Raw genomic sequence first — 23,734 nt, 5'->3', positions numbered from 1 at the left:
GCAGGAAATGTCAGGAGAACTTAGGGGGATAAAACTTGTTAGCACGTCCTGAACTCGCTCCATGGTTGCTGGGGCTGTACCTCGGAGGGATTTGGGTCGCTCGCCCCCAGACCTGCCCCACGCTCCAGGGTCGCGGTTCCCTTGCTGGGCAGGGGCTCTCCCTTTCGCTGTGGCAGCCGTGCTGACAGGAATCCGGGAATTCCCCTTTCCATATTGTATGTTGTGGGTGGTGCCCGGTCGCCCGCTCTCGGAGCTGTTCCGCGCTTCAGCTTCGTGGTTCCCATGTTGGACCGGAGCTCTCCCGTTGCCACGGCGACTGCCCTGCCCTGAGAACTGCTGGCCCTCGACGGCTGCGGCTGCAGCCGCACTCGAGGGACTTGAGAGCTCCCCTCTTTGAACTTCACGTGTCACCCGCTCACGCAGCCACGGCTCTGCTCCGGATATATCGCGATCGCGTGACCTCAGTCGGGACGGCGCTGCCGTCTCGGGAGCACTAAACTGAGAGGGTGGTTTAGGTGATGTTTTTTCTGCTAATTGTTTGGGGCGTTTTTTGTTTTGTTCTGTTTTGTTCTCAGTTTTTAGTAAAACTGTTATTAATTTTCCTACTTCACTGCGACACCTCGTAGTTTCAAAAAAATGAGCGATTTAGAGAGAGGGAAATAAATAAGGAGAGGGTTTGACCTGATCAGAGGTCCCACCTCCTAAAAGATATTGTCAGTAAACCAACACAGTAGTTTAAGAGAAATTATCATTATGTATCACCAGTATGTGCCCAGAGCACGGTCCTCAGTTACAAAGACATTACAGCTGTGACCACTCTCTTCTATCAGCTGCATCACTGTGGCCCTGTGTCTTTTCCAAGGAAAAGCCCTTCTGGAATTCAATCTATACAAACTGTGAGTAGAGCTGAAGCAACATGGACTCTGCAGATGCTTGTTCTTGCCTCAAAATAACCCTGGCTGGAGAGGCTGCTAGGAAAGGGTTTGCTGTGGATTTTTCTGTCCCCATATCAGTTTCTAACATGTAAAATAATTGTTGTTCTGTGTGAGCTCCTACTTCTCCATTTCAGAAAGCTCTGCATAAGTCCTTCTTCCTTGAGAAAGGAGGCAGCAGAGCTGAAAAAGGAGACTGCATCTTGCTTTGGAAAATAAGTGCTTCCAGAAGATGATATGCTGCACAATTTTTCTGTGGCCATAGAAGAATCAGAATGTGCCAAATCACTTATGCAAGAAAAAACAGTGTAGATGGTGAGCTTTGCAACAGGCTGCTGGGAAGTAGCTCCTGCAGTTTTGATTCCACAGCTCTTCTATTAGCAGGAGGGAGAAAAGGAAGGGATTTGACTTGGAGGCAGTTTTACAGCATTAGGATTTGGGGCTGCTAACAGCACACTTGCAGACTTTGGTCACCAACCCCCCTCCTTCCCAGGGTCACAAATGCTCTTCAGTCCCTAGATGTGTTTTCAGTACTCCTGGCCCTCCAGCTTGCAATCTGCCTCTTCCTCTTCCTTGCTGGTATTCATACTGTGCACAGTGGCATGCAGGTAATCACAAACAAAATGTGCATTTCCTTTCTATGTCATGTATTTAGCTTGCTCTTTAGTTAAGCATATGGAGCAGAAGTCAACTTGGGAATGAATTTGCTGATCCGGTGCTGATTGGGCAGCCCTTTGTATTGCATGGCCAGGTTTTGATAGCAGAGGGGGGCTACAGCTTCTGTGAGAAGCTGCTTGGAGCTTCCCCTGCGTCTGACAGATCCAATGCCAGCCAGTTCTGGGATGAATCCACCCCTGGCCAAGGCCAAGCCAATCAGGGATGGTAGTAGTGCCTCTGTGATAATGTGTTTAAGAAGGAAAAATAAGTTATTGCACAGATGTAATTGAGCTCAAAGAGAAGAGGAATGAGAATATGTGAGAGGAACAACTCTGCAGACAACAAAGTCAGTGCAGAAGGAGAGGATGAGGTGCTCCAGGTGCCAGAGCTGAGATTCCCCTGCAGAGCTCAGATTGCCCTGCAGCCTGTGGGGAAGACCAGGGTGACACAGGCTGTCCCCCTGCAGCTCATGGAGGTCTGCAGTGGAGTAGAGATCCTGCAGCCCATGGAGAAGACCTATGCCAGAGCAGATGGAAGACCAGAAAGAAGTCTCTGACCCTGTGGGAAGCCCATGCTGGAGCAGGCTCCTGGCAGGGACCTGTGGACCTGTGGAGGGAAGAGCCCACGCTGGAGCAGCCTGTTCCTGAAGGACTGCACCCCATGGAAAAGTGACCCACGTTGGAGCAGTTTGTGAAGAACTGTAGCCTGTGGGAAGGATTCACTTTGGAGAAACTCATGAAGGACTGTCTCCCATGGGAGGGACCTCACGCTGGAGCAGGGAAAGAAGGACTCCTCTCCCTGAGGAGGAAGCAGCGGCAGAAATGATCTGTGATGAGCTGACCATAACCCCCATCCCCCGTCTCCCTGTGCCATTGGCAGGGAGGAGGTAGAGTCCAGGAAAGAGGGAAGGGTGTGGGGAAAGTGGTTTTAAGATTTGGTTTGCTTCTTATTATCCTACTGTGATTTTGATTGGTAATAAATTCAGTTTATTTTGGCAAGTCAAGTCTGTTTTGTCCATGACTGTAATCTATGAGTGATCTCTCCCTGTCCCGAACTCATGAGCCTTTTGTTATATTTTCTCTCCCTTGTCTAGTTCCAGAGGGGAGTGATAGAGAGGCTTTGGTGGGTACCTGGCATCCAGCCAGGGCCAGCCCACCACAGCCTTTCAAACTTCTCTTACAACCTGCTGACAAGAACGTGAGTAGTGAGGCAGTCCTCCTCTCCTCCAAAGACTGGGCAGCAACCAGGAGAAGAAAAAAGCACTTGCAGCTTGCTGAGCTTTTCTTCCTCACAGAAAAAAAAAGCACAGTAGGGTGCATTGTGGATTTGCATGTTGGAGGAGGCTTGTTGTCTAGAGAAGTGAGTGGGCAGGGATTGCTGTTGCCTCCCCCCACATCCCTCTGGAGCACCATGAGCTCACGCAGGCCTGGGCCACCTCAGCCCTGCCAGGCACTCATCCAGGGCACAGAGCAGACAGACAGCTGCTGCCAGCTGTGCTGCCCAGGCCGGGAATGGCCAAGCCCTGCGGCTCCTCTCCGTCCTTCATGCACAGGATGCATTTGGGTGGAGGCCTGACATTAGGGCCAGCACAGAGGGAGGGGAAGCACACACGTGCATCAGCTGTGGCTGCCCAAAAGTACTTGGTCTCCAGGTTCTGCCCCAGGCACCTGACCTGCAACTTTCAGCAGTAGCCTAAGTAAGATAGGCAGATCCATGCCATGGGGAATCTGGCATCAAAACTTCCCAGATCTCTGTGACAAAGAATTGATATCACCTTCAAGTGCCTCCTCCGTGCTTGCCACTTGGAAAATGTTAGACATCTTCTCAAATCATTAGGAATAGATGCACGTCTTGGCAAGGGATTAAATCTAATGGCTCTCCATGTCTTTTCCAACAGTCTCTTTGCACTCCTGTGATCTGGAGAGTTTATGTCTTCCTGGTGCTCTTGGTCACCTTTTGTGTACCTTTTTTTACAGAGGTGAGTTCATCTGTTTGCCAGCCATTCCCTGGAGCAAACAGGGGTTGGGTCTTTCTAGCCCTACCTGCAGCCACGCTCTCCTCCTGTCATAGCATAAACGCTCAGGCCTTTTTTCCCCCCCCCTTAAGACTCAGTGTATGTCAGTCAAATCCATTTTATGCAGCCTTGGGGATGATTCAGATCACAGCCCTTAAACCTTTAGAGAGGGAGCTGTAGTGCAGCTGCCTGGGAGGAGCACGCTCCCTGGCTCACAGCGGGAGCCAGCCATAGCATGGGTCAGCACTGCTTGGCAGTGATTTTGAAACGACTATTTCCCTTTTGTCCTACAGTTGACCAGGCTAGAGACTGTGCTGGGTTGTGTCTTGGATATTGCAGTAATGATTAATCCCTGAAGTGCTCTGTGGGCTGGTACCAAAAATGGCAGAGAATGCTGTAAACAGATCCCAACTGGCCTCAAACAAATGCAAAAGACTTTGCAGCAAAGAGCAGGGATGAGATTAGTCCCACCTGCAAACACAGTGATGGGCACCAGGTGAGACCCTGCAGCCACAGGTGGGGCTGCACAGTGCTGGGGCTTCCCCAGCTTACACTGAATAGCCCAGGTTTTCCTCCTCTGGTGTGCAACAGATTCAGATACTTGAAATCCCTGCACAGACCCACCCATTTAGGGGCAGGCTGGCTGTGCCCTGGAGCACAGGTAAGGATTAATCTCTTGTCTGTTTGTAAATTAACAGCCTTGACTCTACTCCATGGTAATTGCAGGAATCAAAAAAAGAGTTTCAGTTTCACTTTCATGAGAATATGTTTTCCTGTATTAAAACTAAGAACTTTATTTAAAGGTAATAAGACAGCAGTACAAAACATGACCAGAAGTCTTGGCTTTGTTATTTCAAACATTAAAAAAGTGACACTGAAAAAACTAGTGAATTAAGTTCTTCTTTTACTTTGCTTGCGTGCATAGGAAGTTTTTTGACTTCAGCTCCTGCTGGTAGGGGAGTGAGCTTAGTTGTTGGCTGGGGTTAAACCTTGACAAGATGTTAAGAGCAGACAAAACCAGCAAGCCTCTTACAGACAACTGTTTTGCTCTCATCTCTCCTTACAGGCCAGGCACTTGCCTGAAATAAAAGCAACACAGGACTCTATTTCTTACAGGTGGGCTGTAGGGAACAGGCTTCCAAACACTTCGGCCAGATACTCCAGGTAAAGAGAAGCAAACCAGACTTTCCCACAAGAGTTTTCTTCTCAGATAATCCACACATCAGCTTTGTGACAAGGAAATAGCAGGGCTCAGGACATTTGGAGATGAGCAATAGGTGCCTCACAGCTCATTCTGCACAGACATCATCCCCAGCACTGCAGGGCCCGGGGCTTTGCCTTTCTGCTGGCTGGGGAAAGATTGATGTGCTGACTATGAACTGCTTAAAATCCACTTGTGGTCACCGAAGAGCCAATGGTGCCAGATGTGGGAGACAAAGGCTCCTGGCTGCCCTTGCCATCTCCAGTGGTCTTTCTCTAAGCCTCAGTGTTTCTTTGGCTCAAAGAGTAGAATCATAGAACGGGTTGGTTGGAAGAGACCTTAACAATTATCTACTAAGCTTGCTCAGGTCCAATGCCAACAATCACTGGGCTAACAGGGGTGATGAGGGAAATTTTGGTGGAACAAACAGCTCACTGAGAAAGAGCCAGCTGGGATTTTTGGTCAGATTTCCCCAGACTGGGGAGGTGTGATGCTCCCAAAGGGAGCCAGAGGAGCCAGGGAAAGCAGCACTCTCCAGGCAGGCAAAAAAATGAGCAAAACACCATCACAGAGCCTGTAACACCTGCCCGCCCTTCCTTCCTACCTCCCACCCTCCCAGGAGCTGCTCAGTTTAGGCACTGCAGGCACCAGCTCTAAGATACTTTACATGCCTTGCTTGCCCTTTGGCAGGCCTGGGAACCAGGGGGTTTCCACCTACACAGGCCCTCAGCTGGAGGACACATAGTATATGCTCAGCAAGACTTTTATTTTATTTTGTCAGAAAGTTAAGGTTAAAATCCATTCTACACAGAAAGAGCCCACACGAGTCAGCTGAGAAAAGAGGATGTGGGTAGAAAGCCTGCACCAGTCCTCAGCAAAGCACTGGAGGGGAGGTGGCAGGGAAGGAAGGGATACTTTGCTTGCAAATGCTCCCAAACTACCACAAAAATCATCATAAGCAATGAAAAAAACAGCACATATGGCAAACAGGCTGGTGCTGCTGGGGTCACTTTGAATGGTGACACTCAACTTACTGTTTCTAGATGGATGGGAGAAGGAAGGCTGAAGTATTTAACTCACACACAAAGCTACACTCAAATGCATAAAAGAGAATGTTATGGTTATATTATTTTTGTGGGTTTTTAGATTTTATTAAGGCTTTGATTTGGTTATTTCAGCGTGGCTGTTGTTAGTAGGCCCAATGGCAGTTTTGGCAGAGGCTGGGCAGTGACCCTCCATGGTCAGAGGCTCCCTGCCTTGCTCTGAGCTCTTCCTGACAACCCGTCAGTACTCCTTCTCTCTGGATTTGCCCCTGAACAAGCCCACCAAGACAGTGGAGACAACAGCAGCAGCTCCTACGGCCAGCATGCTACCAATTGCTATCTTGGCCTGAAAAGGAAAGGAAAACATAGGCTAGAATCATGATAAGCAATATTTACCCCCAGGCATACTAATGAAAAACAGGCAGGGATAATTAGGGCAGTTAAAAGAATGAGAAACATCTGCTCCAGAAGCAGAAGGGGTAACACCCAGGGTTTTACCCTTAGGCTGTGGCATTCAGTAAGAGGGCACTGTCAGGGTGTAGACAGACCACAGTGACCCTCCTGGTCCAGGGTCTGTGGTGAGGCCAGAGGCAGTGCTGGTTTGGATCCCACACCTGGGACTTGGCTGTCCCCAGGCAGTCTGTGGGCTGTGTCCCTGTCCAGGGGCTCAAAGGGAGCAGCAAGAAGGTGCTGTGTGAGGCACACAGGGGCTTATCTCATGGTACTTACCTGGTCAGAGACACTCTCACCATAGCGGAGCATTGTCACAAAGTGCTCACAGTTTTTGCCGAGCACATCATAGGTCACCTCCATGTCAATGTATCTCTCAGCACGCCGGATGATCTCCTTCACTGGGAGGGGAGTGCGGGAGCGGTCATACTTGTTGTTGACCTCCCAGTCATTATCTCCCACCACCTCCTTCAGGAGCTGCTTCTTCACCTTGGCCTTTCTTGTAAATATTGAGGCAGTGCTCACCGACAGGGATGGGGCCCCTTCATCTGGGAAAGGCAGGAAGGAGATAAGCCAAGCAGAACCTGTCTGGCCCCTCCAAGACCTCAGATGGGTTTCTGGCTGCTCCTGGAAAGGCCATCTATCTCCAAACACAGGGTGGGTCCACCACCAGCCCACAGAGGGAGACAGGGCTCCTGAAGCACATTAACATCCCCTCTACACCCTGCCAGGCTGCACCAGCCTTACCTACAGGTGTCACGTTTAGGACATATCCATCCCCCAAGTAGAGGGCCCAGTGCTGGTAAAGTTGTCGCTTGATCTCGATCAGGTCGCCAGGCTCGGGGTCCCGCTTGCCACACGCCATTCCAGGAGCCTGCGGTCAGGACACGGCGTTGCAGCTGGTCTGGCTCAGCGCAGGGCCCAGCAGAGCGGGGAGGTGCGGGGTGTGCAGAGGCACCTGGCGGGACGGCAGGCACGGAGGGCGTCAGTGCCGGGCACCGAGGGCATGAGCTGCCGGAGCGGCGGCCCCTCCGCGCCGGACCCGGCTCGGAGCGGCCGCTGCCGCCCGCTGGCGCAGGGCAAGGCACGGAAGGGCCGCCGTTCCCACCCAGAGGATGAGGTCGGCTCCCCCGCCGCCGTACCCGGCTCCCCCGCCGCCACCCGGTCGCCGCGCTCCCGTCCCGCCCGCGCTCCCTTCGGGGCTCGTCTTGTGCCGCGGCCGGGCCCGCTCCGCTGGCGGGACGCAGCTCCCTGGGGGTGCCCGCGGTGCCCAGCCCGTCCCCAGGCTCCGGGGCACCTCCGGCCTCTCGCCAGAGCCGCACCCGCCGCCGGTCTTCAACGTGGCCGCATCCTGCTGGCAGACGCCCGCTCGCATCCCCCGAACTCCGCTCCCCACCCCGTCACATCCCCCCGCTCACCGCACAGCCCGTCCCGCTGCTGCCGCGACCAGGCTCCTGACCCGCTGGCACGCTATAAATAGCGAGGAGAAGGCGCTTGCGCAGATCCTGCCGGGATCACTGCCAGGGCTGTCCCGGAGTCCCCCGGTCCGGTCCCGTCCCGCCCCGCCCTTCCCGAGGCTCCATTCCCGAGGGTGTTGGCTAATCCGCTCGCTGGGTGGAAAACCTAGTCCAGTCTCCGACGAAGACCGGCCACCGCCGCCTTGCTATCTCCTGCAGCCGCGGAGCGGTTCCGCTTCTACGCGGCCTTACGGTGAGTGAGCATCCGTCACCAGGAAACCTTCCGAAAGGGAAAGGATATGCTGCCGTTCCAATTCTTCGCTATGAGGAGAAACACCAGCAACGGAGCTCAGAATGTAGTCGTTTTATGGCAAAGAGATTTTTAGGATGCCTTTTTATTTTTTGACGTGACCCAGGCATTTCTTTCGGGACATTAGCGGAATAGCGGAATCTGATGATTCTGCCCAGCAAGAGTCTTGATCCGAGAGGGATCCCGATCCCATATGGCCAGCTCCTTGGCTGTTGCCTGCACAGTGTGCTAAAAAGGAAGGTTCATTAACAATAAAACTGTCTTCTGGGTGAGTTGAACTCAGCAGTGTATTTAAAGCCTGGCATTTAAAAAGTCAGGTGAGCAAGCTGGTTTATTTAAAAGATGAGAGCAGTGGGAGGTTTGTCAACTTTCTGGCTTCTAGTGACATGAATTAGTTAATTCAGTGGAGCACTGAGTGGCAGTTCTTTCTGTATCACCCCCTACTTCAAGTCTGAACTATTTGCAAAGCTTTGCAGTGGAAAGCCAGGGCCATTCTTGTGGTATTGACCAAAATATAAATATATATATATATATATATATATATATATAAACCCAGAAATCTGCTTTACCTGGGTACAGCAGAGTTCTGTTGCCTGGGAGAGCCCGGGCTGGGATCCTGCAGGGCAGGGACTGGCCTGTGCTCCCACCAGTGCAAGGGGAGGTGAGTGTGGTCAGCACTGCTCAGCAGTCACAGAATCGTGCTGTAGCAGGCGCACAGTGCAATAAATAGGAAGCTGCTGCTGAAGAGGCAGGACAGATGGCATTATAATCACGGTGAAATTCCATCATAGGGTTTATAGTTCATTTGTGCACAAGTAGGTCTCTCTCGTTGATTCATTTTCATTATGTAATGAGGTTGAAAGGCCCTTTCTGTTCACCCACTCTCCAAAATAGCTGTGGCCTGTGTGTATGAACAGGCCACATGAACAGGCTGGTGTGTCCTTGAATGGACCAGAATAACCTAACTCACCATGGAGACTACAAATACTTCTCTGGCTAACAATACACATGAGTTTATGGATAAAAAGGAAAGGAGAAAGGGTGAGTAAATAGTAACCAGCATTATGGCAGAAACAACAGGAGGCCCACACTGTTCCTCACTGTAATCATTGTTAAGGAAACCCTTCTGTCTGACCACGCAGGAGCCCCTCTGGCAGGCACACTCACACCACCTGAGCTGGGACTGCCCATCAGAGCAGGTGACCCCAGTGAGCCAATGGGTGCCCTGCTCGACTCCCTGTACACCCCACACTCACACAGTCAGACAAAGTTTCCTCACTGGCTTGACCCCAGGTTTCCCCTAGCAGAGTCTCACACACCTGGACCCTTAAAATAAATTGCAACAACAAAAGAGCAGCTTGAGCTGGGTGCCTTCAAGGAGGGACCCCAGAAAAAGAAACCCTGCGGTTTTTATACCCTCACAGTCTTAAGTGTGAAAGTCTGCTGTCCCTGGCTCCTGCTGTGTCTCTGAGTGTCTGTTCACCTGGCTGGTGCCACAGGTCCCCATGCCCTTTGTTATGTAAAAGGCTGGCACCAGTTCAGGGCTCTTTGCCTCTCGAACTGCAGCTACACACTGAGCTTCAAGCACTGTATGTATTCCTAAGCAATCAGGAGGTAACCTGCAAAGAACTGGAAAAACATCAGTAAAACCTTGGTAGTACTTACGTCTCAAAGCTTCACTCATAGCACTGGAAATTCATTCTGGCCTTGTACAAGGCTCAGGCAGTGCTTCAGTCCCTGAACTTTGTGACTGGTCTGTTATGGGGTGGGTGTGTCACACATAGCATGTTACTAGGCCTTGTTGCAAACACCTTTGGTCTCCTGATGTAGGGGGGGTTCTTAGCGTGGTCTGGGGCTGAGCGGATGCAAATCTACTCTCACATTTACCATTTTGGCAGCTTCTGAGTTTGCAAAGACCCCCAAGGAGAGTTTATGACAAGATCTCATTCTTCAGAAAGTTTTCGTGAAGTTATGCTCTTGCTTAGCCCCCACAGGGACTGATTACAACACTATTTCTTTTCCCCCTTATCCCCTCCACCCTAATAGCAAGGAGGCAGTTCTCCTTCAAACAATCACTTCTTTCAATCCAGCACTCCCAAGGGGGACAACGGGGGTTATTTGTTTTACTACGTCTGTCCTCAGATGAGCTCAGTGTCTTCTTTATTATTTCTCTCCCCAGTTGGATATGCCTTGCCAGAAAAGGAGTAAGAACTGTGTCCATGTTAGTCAATTAATCCCCTCCCCATGGAAGTATTTGGGTAGGATGATCTCATGAAAACCTGCCTGGGATGCTATAATTAGTTCATAGAATCACAGAATGGTTTGGGTTGGAAAGGACTTAAAGATCATCCAGTTTCAAACCCCCTGCTGTGGGCAGGGACACCTTTCACTAGATCAGGTTGCTCAGAGCTCCATCCAACCTGGCCTTAAACACTTCCAGGGATGAGGCAGCCACAACTTCTCTGGGCAACCTCTTCCAGCGCCTTATCACCCTCACAGTAAAGAATCTCCTTCTTAAATATAATCTAAACCTACTTCCTAATATCTAATATAAACATGCTTTCTTTCAGTTTGAATTCTGACCACATCAGTCTACACATCTACCACAGTCTACCACATCAGTTTTGTACATCTCTCAGAGGTGAGTAGGTGATGGTGTGCTGTCAAATTCTGTCTGGACTTTGTGTTTTTCAAACAGCCTGTGAAGACAACAGAGTCTCTCATGTCAGTTAGAGCATATTCCAGTTTGGGTCTACAACATGAGATCCGAGAGATATTTTAAATTCACAACTTCAAAGGTTTTTAACAAACGCAATGATAAATTTATTATTATTTTTTCTCAAAGTAGTAGAAATATAATTAAAATACAAGAGCAGAAAGTATGATAAATGAATTGGAAAAATACTGTTAACTATAGGTGTGTATTTTGGTATTCATTTTGATCAAATGCTCTGTTCACAATGCAGTCATAATCTTGCTCGTGTACTCTGGCATCCAGTTCATCCCTGGACCACTTCAAAGAAGAATCCTTTGTTATTGTATGTGTATCCACCTTTCTCTTTCTCCTGTACAATGAGAAAAAAAAAAAAGAACAACCAATTTTAATTTCTGTTCTTATCTATAGTGAGAAGTCAAACCATGGTCAAAAGAGATCCCAAGTGCTGGGGTTCCTTTCTGGTCCTTGCAGGTATTTGACTGATGGGAGTTTTGAGGTTTACAGATGCTAAAAGGGGTGTATGTGTTTTGACTCTTTTGAATGTAGCAAAGCTGGGAAAAAGCCTTACCTGTACAGGTACACTATAGATGGGATGAGAATGACAATAACAGCTACACCTGCCACGACTCCGATGACGATGGCAAATGTATAGTCCTTGGGATCCTCTGTGTCAGGGTCTTCAGCTGAAGAAGAAATAAGAGCCCTGTCACTGAAAGCTGACCATACTGTGAACAGAAATTTTTGTCTCAATCCTTGCCTATGTGTTTGGTTTACACTGTGTTCTCTGATGAATGTGGCTTTCTGGAGTGGTGTCAGATCCCAGTCCTGTATGCTCTACAAAGCCCTGCTGTCATGATTTCTGGCACCTCTCCACTGGGCATCTGACACTTTTTTCTGCCTGGATGACCACAGGCTCTCACCCACTGGGTTACTAATTTACATAATGGAAGACCAAGCTCAGTTTTCTCCATTTCTGAAAGTAGTGTGAGTAATGCAGACAGGGAAGTGCAAAATAGTTTTATTACCTATCTTTTCAGCCTCACACGTTGGTCCTGTGTACAGCTCTGAACATTCACAGTAGAAGAGGAGAGAGGTGTCATTGGTAGTTTCAGAGCAAACACCATCATTCTGACAAGGATTTGGCATACATGGTCCACCTAGTGAAAATGAAGGAGAAATACTTGATTCTCAGATAATTCAACACTGAGAGAACTGTTCTTGCTTAGATTACACTGACTCCTGATGCTGCACATCCCCTGTATTTTATAAGGCAGTTACTTGTATCTGACAACAGGAATAACGGAAGGAAACTCTGTTTCTGCAATGAAACATCAGAGCAAGATCCCCTAAATGCTTTTCTTCTGTACACACTCCCTTGAAACTATCCCCAACCCAGTGATGTCTTATAAGATAAGTCAAGACTTCATAGCATCAAAGAAAATGTGATAGTGGTTGACTCACTCCTGTAGCATCCACGAGTGTAGTTGGAAATGCTGCAGATTTCATCAGACCCACATGGTTTGTCAGAGCAGAAAACAGTGGAGCTTTCTGTGCACTGGCATGTCTGAGAGCAGTCATCAGTGGTGAATATTTCTCCAATCTGGAAGACAGCAGTGAGATGTTGAGAATATCAAATAAAATCAGACAGAAAAAAGCATGAATAGAGCACGGGGCCCCATTATAGTCTCTCCAACGCTTTCCTGATGAATAGCAACAGGGCAGATTTTTTTTTTAATTAGTTTGTACAAATAAAACAAGCAGTTTACTAATCCAGCTCTTTGAAACTAGGGGATGGCCCAAGAAAGAAGACAAAAGAAGAGTTTGTGGTATGAGATCCTGGTCCCAGGTGGGGTACATATGCAACCAACAGTATCTAGCTGTTGCTGGAGATAAGGGTGACACATGCATCACATCATACCTCCAAGGCAATGTGGAAATGCTATCTACTGTATTAATTGAAAGTGCCTCCTGCTAATAGTGTCTCCCTCCTCCAATAAAAAAATGTTTACAGGCTTAGGCCTTTTCTGTACCAAATCTCTAGTGTTAACACAGAAATATATGAGATAATGAAGTTGTTCTATCCTGCAGCGACAATGAAGGATTCTCCTCAACATCCAGCCTTGCTCAGGGCTCTCTTCATGTCCTCCTCAGCTCTACAGTCTCTCAACACTGCCTATGTCACTCTTCACTGAGATGACTGGGACCACAGTGACCCACAGAATTTCTCTGTAACTGGTGTGTTGTAAACTTCAGTGCCTATGAGGCTATTATTTAGCCTAATAAAGCTGAGGCATTAACATGGAGGTCAGAGTGCAATCATATACTTTCTCCAAGTGCCTGCCTTGAGTATTCTGGCAGACAGTTTCAGAGGGAGACCAAGGGATCTTCTCTCTCTTCCCTTTCTCCAGAAACCAGAATTTTATTAAACAATTGCTCTTTGTTTCTAATGCAAAATTACATGCTGAGCATTACGAGGAGATTGTCAAAATAACTAATGGAAGAAAATACTGTTTAGTGCTGCGGGAGCTGTCTGAGCCACAGAGAGACTGTATGTACCTCATAGTATTTGTTCAGGTATGTGCAGCCACACTCTTTGTAAGGCACACAGTCAAAACCGCTGAGAACATAGCCAGGGAGACATTCACAGCCTTCCACACAAGGTGATTCACACTCAGAGGGGCTGGTCAGGTCGTTGCAGGATGCTGGGCATGCAGACATGCATGAGCTATAGTTGCTGTTGGCAGGACATGATATACCTATAAAAATAAGGACAGTCCAGTTATACCAGGATGCTGTGCATTACTTAAATATAGAATTCTCTTTCAGATCCAGAAGGCATAATTTTGTAGGAGGCCATATGATGAACATACATACACAGAGATGTGCATGCATATATAATAGCACTGAAGTTGTAAGTAAAGCACTCCAAAGTCAGGAAATGCATCATCTAAGCTACTTGTATAATGTGCTCTCATTCCTGATATACACTGATCTCAAAACAGCTTCCCACACATTCAGGGTAGCCATCCCTGCAAGTGCCAGACCTGTTTCACAACTTTAGGAACTGTATTTCACCAGGAATACAGAGTCATAGGAAACACAGGGAAAATATGGTTTGATATTTTGGTTGACCTCCAAAAAAAAAAAAAAGGTTGAGATGATTATAAGTTTTATTTCAGCATTTTTTAGTCTGAAAAATTTAGTGTTTTCAGTTGAATCTTTTTTTTTTATCTTGAAATTTCACAGGCAAAAAGATAGTATATTTTGTAGATTTTAAAGGAGATTGAAATTAATTGTTTTTCCTTCAGATTTCTAGCTTGTGATGGTCTCCAAATTTTTTTTTTTTGTTTTTTTTTGGTTTCATTGAGATGGGGGACATTTTTTCTCTCATAGGACTTGTGATGACAGGGAGCTGACAGCTCTGATTTCCAAAGTGTCTTTGTAAGCTGGGGGCTAAATGTGAAAGTCAGCATAGGACACAGAAGAGAGGCCAGAAAGGCAAATGTCCATGCTAAACTGTGAAGACTGAGCAAAGTGAGAATCAACATGTTTTTACTCCCTGAGAAGTTTTGATATATGATATGTCTAGGAAAAACCTTAAACCTGATATTTTGAGAGTCCTGTAGGCAGAATCCATACTTCCCATTGCTTCCCATGCTTACCACAAACTGTCTGTTGTCTCCAGCCATCCATACTGACTCCTTGCTGCTGACAGGCCAGCACATATTCCTCCAGACTGCGACACAAGGTAGTGACCTCATCTCCTTCCACACACATATCAAACAGGCAGCTCCTATGTGCAACATGAGAAAACATTAATTTCCAGTACATTTGTTATTGCTTATTTTCATCTGCTTTTCTGCCTGACTCTGAGTTAGTTCTGTGTTCCAGTATCTGCCTGACAGGAAACAGAGGAATAAAAAGCACCCCAGACACATAATTGGAAGATCAGGTCATTTGTTGTGCAGCTGCTGCTAATATGTGAGGTGTTCATATAGAATCATAGATCATTAAGTCTAGAAAAGACCTCTAAGATCATCAGGTCCAACCTTTAACCTAACACTGCCAGGTCCACCACTAAACCATGTCCCTAAATAAAACATGTTCCTAGTGTGCAACCTAGACCTCCCTTGGAAAAAGCAATAAACTTACCTGATTTAACACAATCAGCTATTCTTTGCTATCTGCTTCTGTTTTGAGCTACATCTTGCTTGTAGAGCACTTTTTAGCACTGCAAAGTCTTACAGCTGGCCTACACACTTCTTTCAATACGTGGGTACCCTCCCCATGTCCACGTGCCTTAAATATTGACACAGAATGCTGTTTTACCCAGTGTTTGTTTGCCAGTGCTACTTTCTCAGCTTTGCTCATCATTTGAATATCTGTGGCCTGATTTTCAGAGGCACTGAGATCCAAGATGAATCGAATCTGAGAATATGCAGTGCGTCAGTAAGATCAGGGCACTGCTAGGCAGGCAGAACAGGCTGCCCAACCAAATTCTAGAGTGAGGAGAAAAGTTATGTTAAGAATCAGCATATATACAGTGATCCACTTTATTTGGCTTAAGATACTGTAACATTCTTCTCACAGATAAGAGGTGGGCATTGTCTGTCTTTAAACACTAGGTACAAGCATGTAACTAAAGAAAACTGGCAGCTACTTGGCATATTTGTGACTAATGACGGATGAATGATGAATGTGGGGATGAATACAGCTCAGAATTAAGTATGTAGAAATTGTATAGGTAGGAGGCAGAGCAACCCTGAAACACAGCAGAGGGAACTTTCTTAAAGATACTGGGTTAGTTACTCCTCACTACTCTGGTTTTTGTACTTCTCCATGAAAAATTCAAGAAGCATCACTGGCAGCTTCAGCTTTTGGCTATAGCATGATGTAGATTTTATGAAACTAGAATTGCTTAAAGGAAGCCAATAGACCTAGGTGCTAAATTCTCACTGAATGTAGAGGAGAACTGTAGGCACACTGGAAATCCCAGGTTACAGGCATAATGCTTAACACTGCTGCTTTATCTATATGCAAAAAGAGGAAAGCTACTTTATAGAGCTAAGAGAGAAGTAAACTCTTAAGTAGATGAAAGAAAGGCCATCACATTTATGTAAAAATAAATAAGGGGATGTAAATATATTAATAATGGAATCACTGGGCCCAGTTCTCCAAAGACACTTATTATCCTCAGCTCCTGTTAATACCCTGGAGACTGAAGATGCAAAGTTCTTGTCAGAAACTATCGCCAAAATGATTTTGCAAATGGGGAGAACAACTGTCTGCAGTAAACACTTACGTGAAATAGAAATCCGGTAGGACTGTAGAATGACACTTTGCAAAAGGACCATTCAAGTCAGTCAGGATTTGGCATCTTGAAGTTGTATTTTGCTGCTCCAGCTGATTTTCGTTGCAACCTTGGAAAAGCCCTGGATCTGGCTCCTCCTCAGACTCATTTTCTGAGTTGACATCTCGTCTATAAATGAAGTCATTATGAAACCATCAGTATTCTGTGTACATCCAGCATTCATGGTACTAGTCTCTAAGTAACACTGCAGGAATACTTCTCCCTCACAGTGTAAATGTAAGCTTATTTATCTCTCATGATTTATCCTGAATGGGAAGGACATAGATGTAGCAAATCAAAGACACACTGGAACACTTCCTACGATCTCAGAGATTTATGGTATTTAAATTAAAAGGGATGTCTGTAGTTCTCTCTTTGGAAATTCTGCATGACACAGAACGCCTCCTTCATCCAATCTATTCAACAAAATTGGAATGTTAGTCAGAAGGATACAGCTGAAATAAACCCCTGTTCCAGGGGAAGGACTGACATTAAATCAGGATTGCACTTGCTCAGGCCCATCTGGTATATCATGTACTGTTTTTGCCAGCAACCGTGAGCTTGGCAAAGATGTTTTTTATTCCTGTGCCCCAGCAGTTGTAATGGCTGTGACTCCAAAGAGGGATACTGAACTGCAGTAATGCAGTAATTCAGGCCTCTTTTTGCTAGATAGAAAGGCACTGAGAGTTCACCTTAGTGATGAGCAGGAAAAGTCCCTACACACAAACAAAGGGAAGAAGAAAAACCAGAAATAAGACAGTGTAATTATTCCTGGAGGTTAACTGTGGCTTAATTCACTCACTTCTAGAGGCAGTACTTGCCATGGATATTAAGTAGAAAAACAAGTACCTGAAACGAGAGCTTCTTTTTAAAGGAACTTTCCAACTTTCACCGAATACATTCACGTTCTTCACCCAAACACCATTTGGATTTGTGAAGTCATTTCTATATCTCCCATCAAAGTCACCACACAAGCCTTCCACTCTGCCTCCGTAGGTGTTGGCCAGCTTTATATCTAGGGAAGGTCAGAAGAAAAAAAAAGCTGTTACACAGAAATCATTGCCTCTGAGTGTAGGAAGAGGTGGAAAACAATGCCAAGTGCCACATTTTATGACTCAGATTGAAGTTCGTAACATGACATGGGTTTCACATGTAGCATGTGAGCACAGCCCTGAACATACATGTTCATACACGTATTCACGGGACTGTTTCTGTGCTCTGCAACATGGATCATGAAAAAAGGAATTTCTTGCAGTAATTTCTTATAATATGTTATTACATAACACAACATCATTGCCCAAATGCTCTTAGTGCATGCTGCTTACTGCTTTGCAGCAAACTGAATGCATCACCCACCTTTTGCCCTTCACTTACAATCCACTTGACCACTGAGAAACGGAATTCCTACAAGCAGACTGTTTCTTTCTGCAGTTGGAATTTTAGGGTTGGGAATGAGGGTCATGTAAATAAATTGCCTGGCCCTTTCACCATACACTTAGAAATAAAATAGCTATATGGTGTTGTAAATTAGGATTAACTTTGGAATGAAAACATTTTTTGAGACAGTGCATAAATATTTCTGCACATTTTTTTAAATATCACTTACCTGCATTTTGATTGCCATCAAAGCTCACATATAAGCCAAAATCTGTCTCTAGGTAAATTCTTGTTGTCCTCTGATATATATGAATACCTTCATGAGGTCGAAGAGGGGGTCTCACACTGACACCATCCAACTAACAGGGAAATAAATTAAAATTCATTATATGTAGGCCAAATTATATCTGGCTTCAGTACAGGTTAATGCTACAAATCAACATTTCTTGCTTTTCATGATAAATGTATCAGATAATTTAACCAGTAAAAAACTCAGTATTTAATTTTTTAAAGTTAACAAAATCATATATTGAGGAAAGTAATCTAGACACAGTACTTTCATATCATCATAAGAGATTTCTATTATTGAGCTTAAGTGAATATAGGGGCTATGTATATTCTTACACACCAATAAAGGGGAAGGAAATTAAATTATCCTAGCATAATTCACACTTTTCCCTACCACTGATAAAAATTTGTGTGGCTTTATTTTAAGCCTTGGGATATTTGGTGTTTTATTCCCAAAACTATTTATACGTTTATTTGTTTGAAGCAGAATCATATCCTTCATAGCTATGGAGCAAAAAGACTCAACACAACTGAAAATCTCATTTGTGGTTGCCTCATAGCACTGCTGTAATAATACAGTTTAGTACTTTAGTACTTTAATTCTTCAAAACAAACATTTATTACCCAGAGGTATTTTACTCCAAGGGAGAGTCTTTCTCCGTGCTCTGCTGTCAGGGAGAAACTTACCAGAACCTGCTTGTTCTGCCTGAATCGCACTGTGTGGTTGTAAACATTGATGAGAATCTCTTTCAGGTAGGTAATGTGCCGATTTAGACGTAAAGGAGAGTTCATGCCTTCAATGCTGAACTGTGTGAGAGTATCAGGTAGGTCAGGGATGGTCTGAGCCACAATATACGTGTATTTCCCTTGGAAGTGGTGCACCAGACCGTCGAAGGTGGTGTAGTGTGGGTCGCCCAGGATCTGGCATCTTCCAAAACCTAAAAGGGAAGAGCTTCATTACTGTCCAGTTTAAATGTGCGTGTGCCAGATCCCACGCATAGATTGGTTCAAAATGGTAGGTAAAAATTGTTGCTGCTAGCATGCAGGTCTGAAAGTAAAGATGGGTGCTCAGGCATCACCCTAGTGAATGAACACTGAAACAGAGAGATGGACAGAAAAACTCATTCCTCTGCTGAGAACCAGCGTGAGCCAGATGAGCTGAAGCAGAACATTAGAGTTTATAGACATTATAGAGACTAAGTTGTGCATATTGGCCCTCTGCTGCCACACAGCATGGCTTGCAGTGGGCTCTTAGAGATGTCTATTTCATAAACCTCAGCCGTGCATTGCTACAAAATTGAAAAGCAATGTCTAACTTTGGCTTGCTCACTGCTGTCACTGATTTCCTCTGAGGTTACTAAAATGGATGATTGGGTTCACCAGACCTAACAATCAGATGCAGTGACTATCGTCTCTGTGTTCTCCTTGACCACTGAGCGCAGAGTAAACCATTATACCAGGAGCAAGGCTATCCTTAAGACTGCTGGGGTGCCTGTGCTCCGGTATTTTGCTAAAATGTAGCAGGGGGACACTGGATTTGCATTATGCTTTTGTGCTGATACTCAATACACTATGATTGATGACATACTATTCTTCAAAACTGAAGTGCAGACGCACTAGGCAATAAGCTGTCTCCCAAACAACCCAACTTACCTAGAGAATATAGGTTTAACTTTGCTTAGCCAAAGCAATATTGAACAAAAGTACAAAGTTCTTTGACTGGCCTATTATGTATCTGTTCAGATCTGCTCTGTATTGGATTTTGTTTATTGATTTTTTTTTCTGTTCTCAAATCAACATGCAGTGAATTTTTTCTTAAATTTATTTATTTATTTAAACTAGTCAGATCGAACTAGATTTCTAGATATAAGTAAATTTTCATACCCGAGTATCCATTTCCCTCTACAAATTCTCTGTATGGAGCTGGAACCTTTTATTATGAGAACTGAGGCTTTTTATATTCAATAATGTGTCAATAACACGGTCAGAGTTTCCTTCTTTCCCCTTGAAAGTCTGGAGTTGCCATGGAATAAAGAATGGGCACACACATTCTCCCTCCTTCTCCAACCCTCATGAAATACCAAATGAAGACTTGCTTGCATGTACCTGTTGGCTGGCACTTGTGTTTTCCATTTTTGATCACACAGGTTTCTCTAGAATCACAGCTATAGCTCTTACAACTGATGACACCGTTCTTCTGACACTGGCATCTTCTAGCGCAGTGTGGAGTTATCCATGTCTCCCCAGCCTAAACACAAGTTATGATGATAAGATGTTATCAAGGTGTTCAGCTTTGCGATGCAATAAAAGTTCAATAGCTAAGGGTGTGGGGACAGGTTAGGTGCAGCCTGTCCAGTTGGTGATTCCACAAAGGCTCAATCCAAGCGTAGTCTCACCAAGAGTGTGGGAGTGGGGATCTCAGTCCATTTATCTTATTGTCTTTGACATGAGAATTTGAACACAAAACAGGATAGGAGAGACTGCCTGCATATCTCTGATCAATTGACTGTTTTCAAATATGCCTGAGTTTTGGCCTCAGGTGCAAAGTACAAAGCAAGCTTCTGCATCTCCTAATACCCAAGCCTGCGGCTTTTACTCATCAGATGAAAGGTATTTAAGAGGTAGACCCTGAAGACTTTGATCTTTCTCTCTCTCTCTCATATTAAGATGGTCAGGAGACCAACTTTCTACAGAAAAGCCACAGATTTTGAAGCCACAGATTTGCTCCACAAACTACTTACACTGTAGTAATTGTTGTCATCATCCCTGCAGCCACAACTGCTCAGAGGTACACAGTTGCCATTACTGAGCACATAATTATCATCACACTCACAGCCCTCTGTACACTCTTCTGTCTTGTCACAAAGGGAAGAGGCAAAAATGTCATTGCATGTTGATGGGCAGGCAGAGACACAGTCCTTGTAATGGCTCCGGGATGGGCAGGGCAATGCTGTGTGGGAGAATAGGAGCAGCGTTATTAAATACATTTACAAAGTGCACTGCAAACACTGAAAGCTACACACTGGCCTATGAAATGGTAGTGCAGAGTTGCCTTTTAATAGTTGATTTTGATGATCAACCAATTTTTATTTTTGTATTTTACTTAAAAAAACCCAAACTAACCAAAACAAAGCAAAGAACCCTTTCCGGAGCTGCTCATGCAGTTTTATTACAGGTATGCCTGAACTGGTGGCACCTGGCACTAGATCATTCAGGTTCAGTGTTCCAGTTATGCTGCAAATGCCTCTTTGGGCACTGCTAGAAATGTGAATCTTAAGGGCAAATATCTTAGAATGTTCCACCCTCCATTGATGCAAACCAAGTGTAAATTTAGCTTAACCACAGACATAAACACATGCAAGGTATGCACTGCACTTTCACACTGCAGATTCATCCAGCTCCACACCACATTTCTGCCAGTGACTAGAGACGCATAAGGGGACAGTTCAAGAAACGGGCTAACATGACAAAAGGTTTGCTAGTCCAGTATTTTCCTCTACTTGTGGCAAAAAGGCAACTAGGGATTTCTGATAGATCTATTCAACATTCATCTGGCTTGTTTTTTAACCAGTTAACTGTTTTGTCCTCCACAACATTATGTGATAATCCCACAATATGATACTAAATTGTGAACCCCCCCCAAATAAACCCCCCACCACCTGATCTTTATTTATTTTTGCATAATTAGTTTGTAGCTTTGTTGAATTGGTGGAGTGAGGCACATACCCTGGAAATTAATCCGAGAATATGGCCTGTAATAAACAACTGGGCAAACTGACAGTTTTCATTCAAATCACAGTGAGTGGCATTGAGCCCTGTGTCCTATCACAGTATCCAACTTTCTTTTAGTCTTCTGGTTCTATTATTTCTCCATTTCAGGCTCACTGCAATATCTCATGGCACTCATATGGCTACTAAAACCATTCTAACTCCACATTAGTATCCATAGCTTGCCTAGTCCTGAGTTATCACTGGGTTTATATGAACCTGAACACAGTCCAGCACAGCAACGGAATCATAATAGTAGAATTGTGTTTTGTGAGAATTTGGATTTATTTTCCTTTGACATAACTTATTCCCATAATTCTGCTTATTTGTTTTCATACTATCAGTCATCCAAGTTTCAGTTTTTTCCCTTGCTTGTGCACTTACGACAGAATGTGTTATTCCTCCATTTAATGGTGATTCCATGGTTCTTGCAGGTCTCCACATAGGCTTGAACTATGTCGCAGAGAGCAGACTTCATTCCATCATACTGGCACATGTCATAGACGCAGATCTCTACAAAGTCTTCAGGGTTGACTAGATTATGGCATACTTTGAATTTGTCTGATTTTAGGACATTACACTGGCTTTCAATGACTTGTTTATTCTCAGCAGTGCAAGGGGGATCATCATCTTCTCTTAAGTCTGGTAAGCAACTGCAAGAAGGCACAGACACAGGCATCTAAGTTCCAAAAGCATGCTGAAGACATAAAAATTGAAAAGTTTGTTTCTACTGTGAGGTAGAAAAGGCTAGAGACTACAGTCTTCCTTCTGCCTGACTGAAAGACTAGGCAGAATTAGACCTGCCTGACAACCAGCATGCTGTGTCTGACACTTGTTACTCTCACTAAACTTGACCCTGACTAGAGGATTGACGCACAGCTTGATCTTGGATCTGTCTCATCACTGCAAATTCGTGTGGTGATCTGGACTGAGCCAGGCCATTGTTTTTTCAGCTGTGTTATCAAATATGACTTCCTGCCCCCTAGGGAGCAGCTGGTCCTCACCATTCCCCAGCACCATCATCTGGCTCTGGGTGTTATCAGTGTAAAATAGACAGAGGCTGTGTACACACTGTGGAGTGCCCCAAAGACTAATTCCCAAGTGTGTGTGTCGATTGATAGAATGGCTGTGGGTTCCCTCTGGCCTGTACAGTGATTTCCTGTGGGGATGGCCCTTTTTTGGGCTTCAAATTCAAGAAGAGAAAAGTCACACGCGCTGCTTACATGTTACAAAGTAGCAGACAGTCAAAACAACTGAAAACAATTGACTGTTTTCTGAAGCAAGATGGAAGGTATGAAAAGACATTAATATTTACCCCTTATCACTGTCTTTCTCCACTTTCCAGCTATTTCCAAACTGTGTGGCACTGACGACTGTTCCATTGGGCAAGGACAGATCATCTTCACGATTATCATTGAAATTACCACACATGCCATGCACCTGCAAACAAAAAAGAACCATATTCTAAGCATGACCTGTTCACATCAACTTCCCCAATAACTTTTTATTCATTGCCTATGAAATAAAGGGACCAAATCAACAACAACAAACAATCTTGTACCAGACTTTTTACACATTCCAAATGCACCCATAGAGAAACAAAACAGATATTGCAGTAAATCTGTGATTCTCTAAGGCTTCAAGGTATTTATTTCTCTAAGTTAGATGTATTCCTCTAGCCAGGTAATTTTCTTTAACTATCCCCTTGGAACACAAGGAAATTCTTGTGAAGAGAAAAAAATAGAAAGGAAAAAATTGTCATGTGTTACAATACAACTACAAAGAAAGATGCAATAGCAAAATGCAAGAATAAAAGGAATTAGAAGTAAATGCAGAAAGCAGTAGTTTTGAAGAGCCAGATGTTTGCACACTAAATCTTACCTGTGAGAAATAAGATTGTGGGAGGGTGATTTCCAGATGGTGATTGCCGTCATATTTCACTATCACACCAAAGTCAGTTTGCACTACTATAAATCTGCCAACATTTCCAATGGACACACCTTGCAGTCGGTTCTCCACTGGAGTGTAGACTCTCTCATTGTTCAACTGGAGAGACATGTCATTTTGTCAGTATGGACATTGTTCTATGAAAGCTTTTCTGCCCACAGTCTATAGTTCTAGCAGTGCTGAAGATTTCTATGTGACAGTTTTAGCTGTTTACACTTCCACCA

The 23,734-nt window shown here is 45.0% G+C and overlaps 2 protein-coding genes across 2 annotated transcripts in view; both read right to left on the bottom strand.

Annotated features, from left to right (window-relative positions):
- Window positions 1-5,555: 5,555 nt before the first annotated feature.
- Window positions 5,556-7,807, bottom strand: HRASLS (HRAS like suppressor). Its single transcript, XM_027686090.1, has 4 exons — window positions 7,716-7,807; window positions 7,045-7,255; window positions 6,577-6,845; window positions 5,556-6,193 (listed from the first exon to the last, which is right to left on the bottom strand). The coding sequence occupies exons 2-4, from the start codon at window positions 7,160-7,162 to the stop codon at window positions 6,089-6,091; spliced, it is 492 nt and encodes a 163-aa protein (XP_027541891.1). The 5' UTR covers window positions 7,163-7,255; window positions 7,716-7,807; the 3' UTR covers window positions 5,556-6,088.
- A 3,168-nt stretch (window positions 7,808-10,975) lies between these two features.
- LOC113969061 (zonadhesin-like) overlaps window positions 10,976-23,734 on the bottom strand; it is a gene marked incomplete at its 5' end in the record, with an annotated part of 32,252 nt that continues 19,493 nt past the window's right edge. Inside the window, 15 exons of the mRNA XM_027686198.1 lie at window positions 10,976-11,129; window positions 11,349-11,463; window positions 11,806-11,937; window positions 12,242-12,380; window positions 13,337-13,536; window positions 14,443-14,573; window positions 16,083-16,259; window positions 16,980-17,145; window positions 17,737-17,866; window positions 18,483-18,733; window positions 19,902-20,043; window positions 20,537-20,745; window positions 21,948-22,216; window positions 22,879-23,003; window positions 23,445-23,609. Coding sequence (XP_027541999.1) covers window positions 10,976-11,129; window positions 11,349-11,463; window positions 11,806-11,937; window positions 12,242-12,380; window positions 13,337-13,536; window positions 14,443-14,573; window positions 16,083-16,259; window positions 16,980-17,145; window positions 17,737-17,866; window positions 18,483-18,733; window positions 19,902-20,043; window positions 20,537-20,745; window positions 21,948-22,216; window positions 22,879-23,003; window positions 23,445-23,609 — 2,505 coding nt within the window. The remainder of the gene's footprint in view (window positions 11,130-11,348; window positions 11,464-11,805; window positions 11,938-12,241; window positions 12,381-13,336; window positions 13,537-14,442; window positions 14,574-16,082; window positions 16,260-16,979; window positions 17,146-17,736; window positions 17,867-18,482; window positions 18,734-19,901; window positions 20,044-20,536; window positions 20,746-21,947; window positions 22,217-22,878; window positions 23,004-23,444; window positions 23,610-23,734) is intronic.

Source organism: Neopelma chrysocephalum, unplaced genomic scaffold (assembly GCF_003984885.1).
Source record: "Neopelma chrysocephalum unplaced genomic scaffold, ASM398488v2 Primary Assembly neopelma1_70, whole genome shotgun sequence".
Lineage (NCBI taxonomy): Eukaryota > Metazoa > Chordata > Aves > Passeriformes > Pipridae > Neopelma > Neopelma chrysocephalum.
The sequence above is the reverse complement of the archived record's forward strand: the minus strand, read 5'-3'. Positions and strand labels throughout refer to the sequence as shown.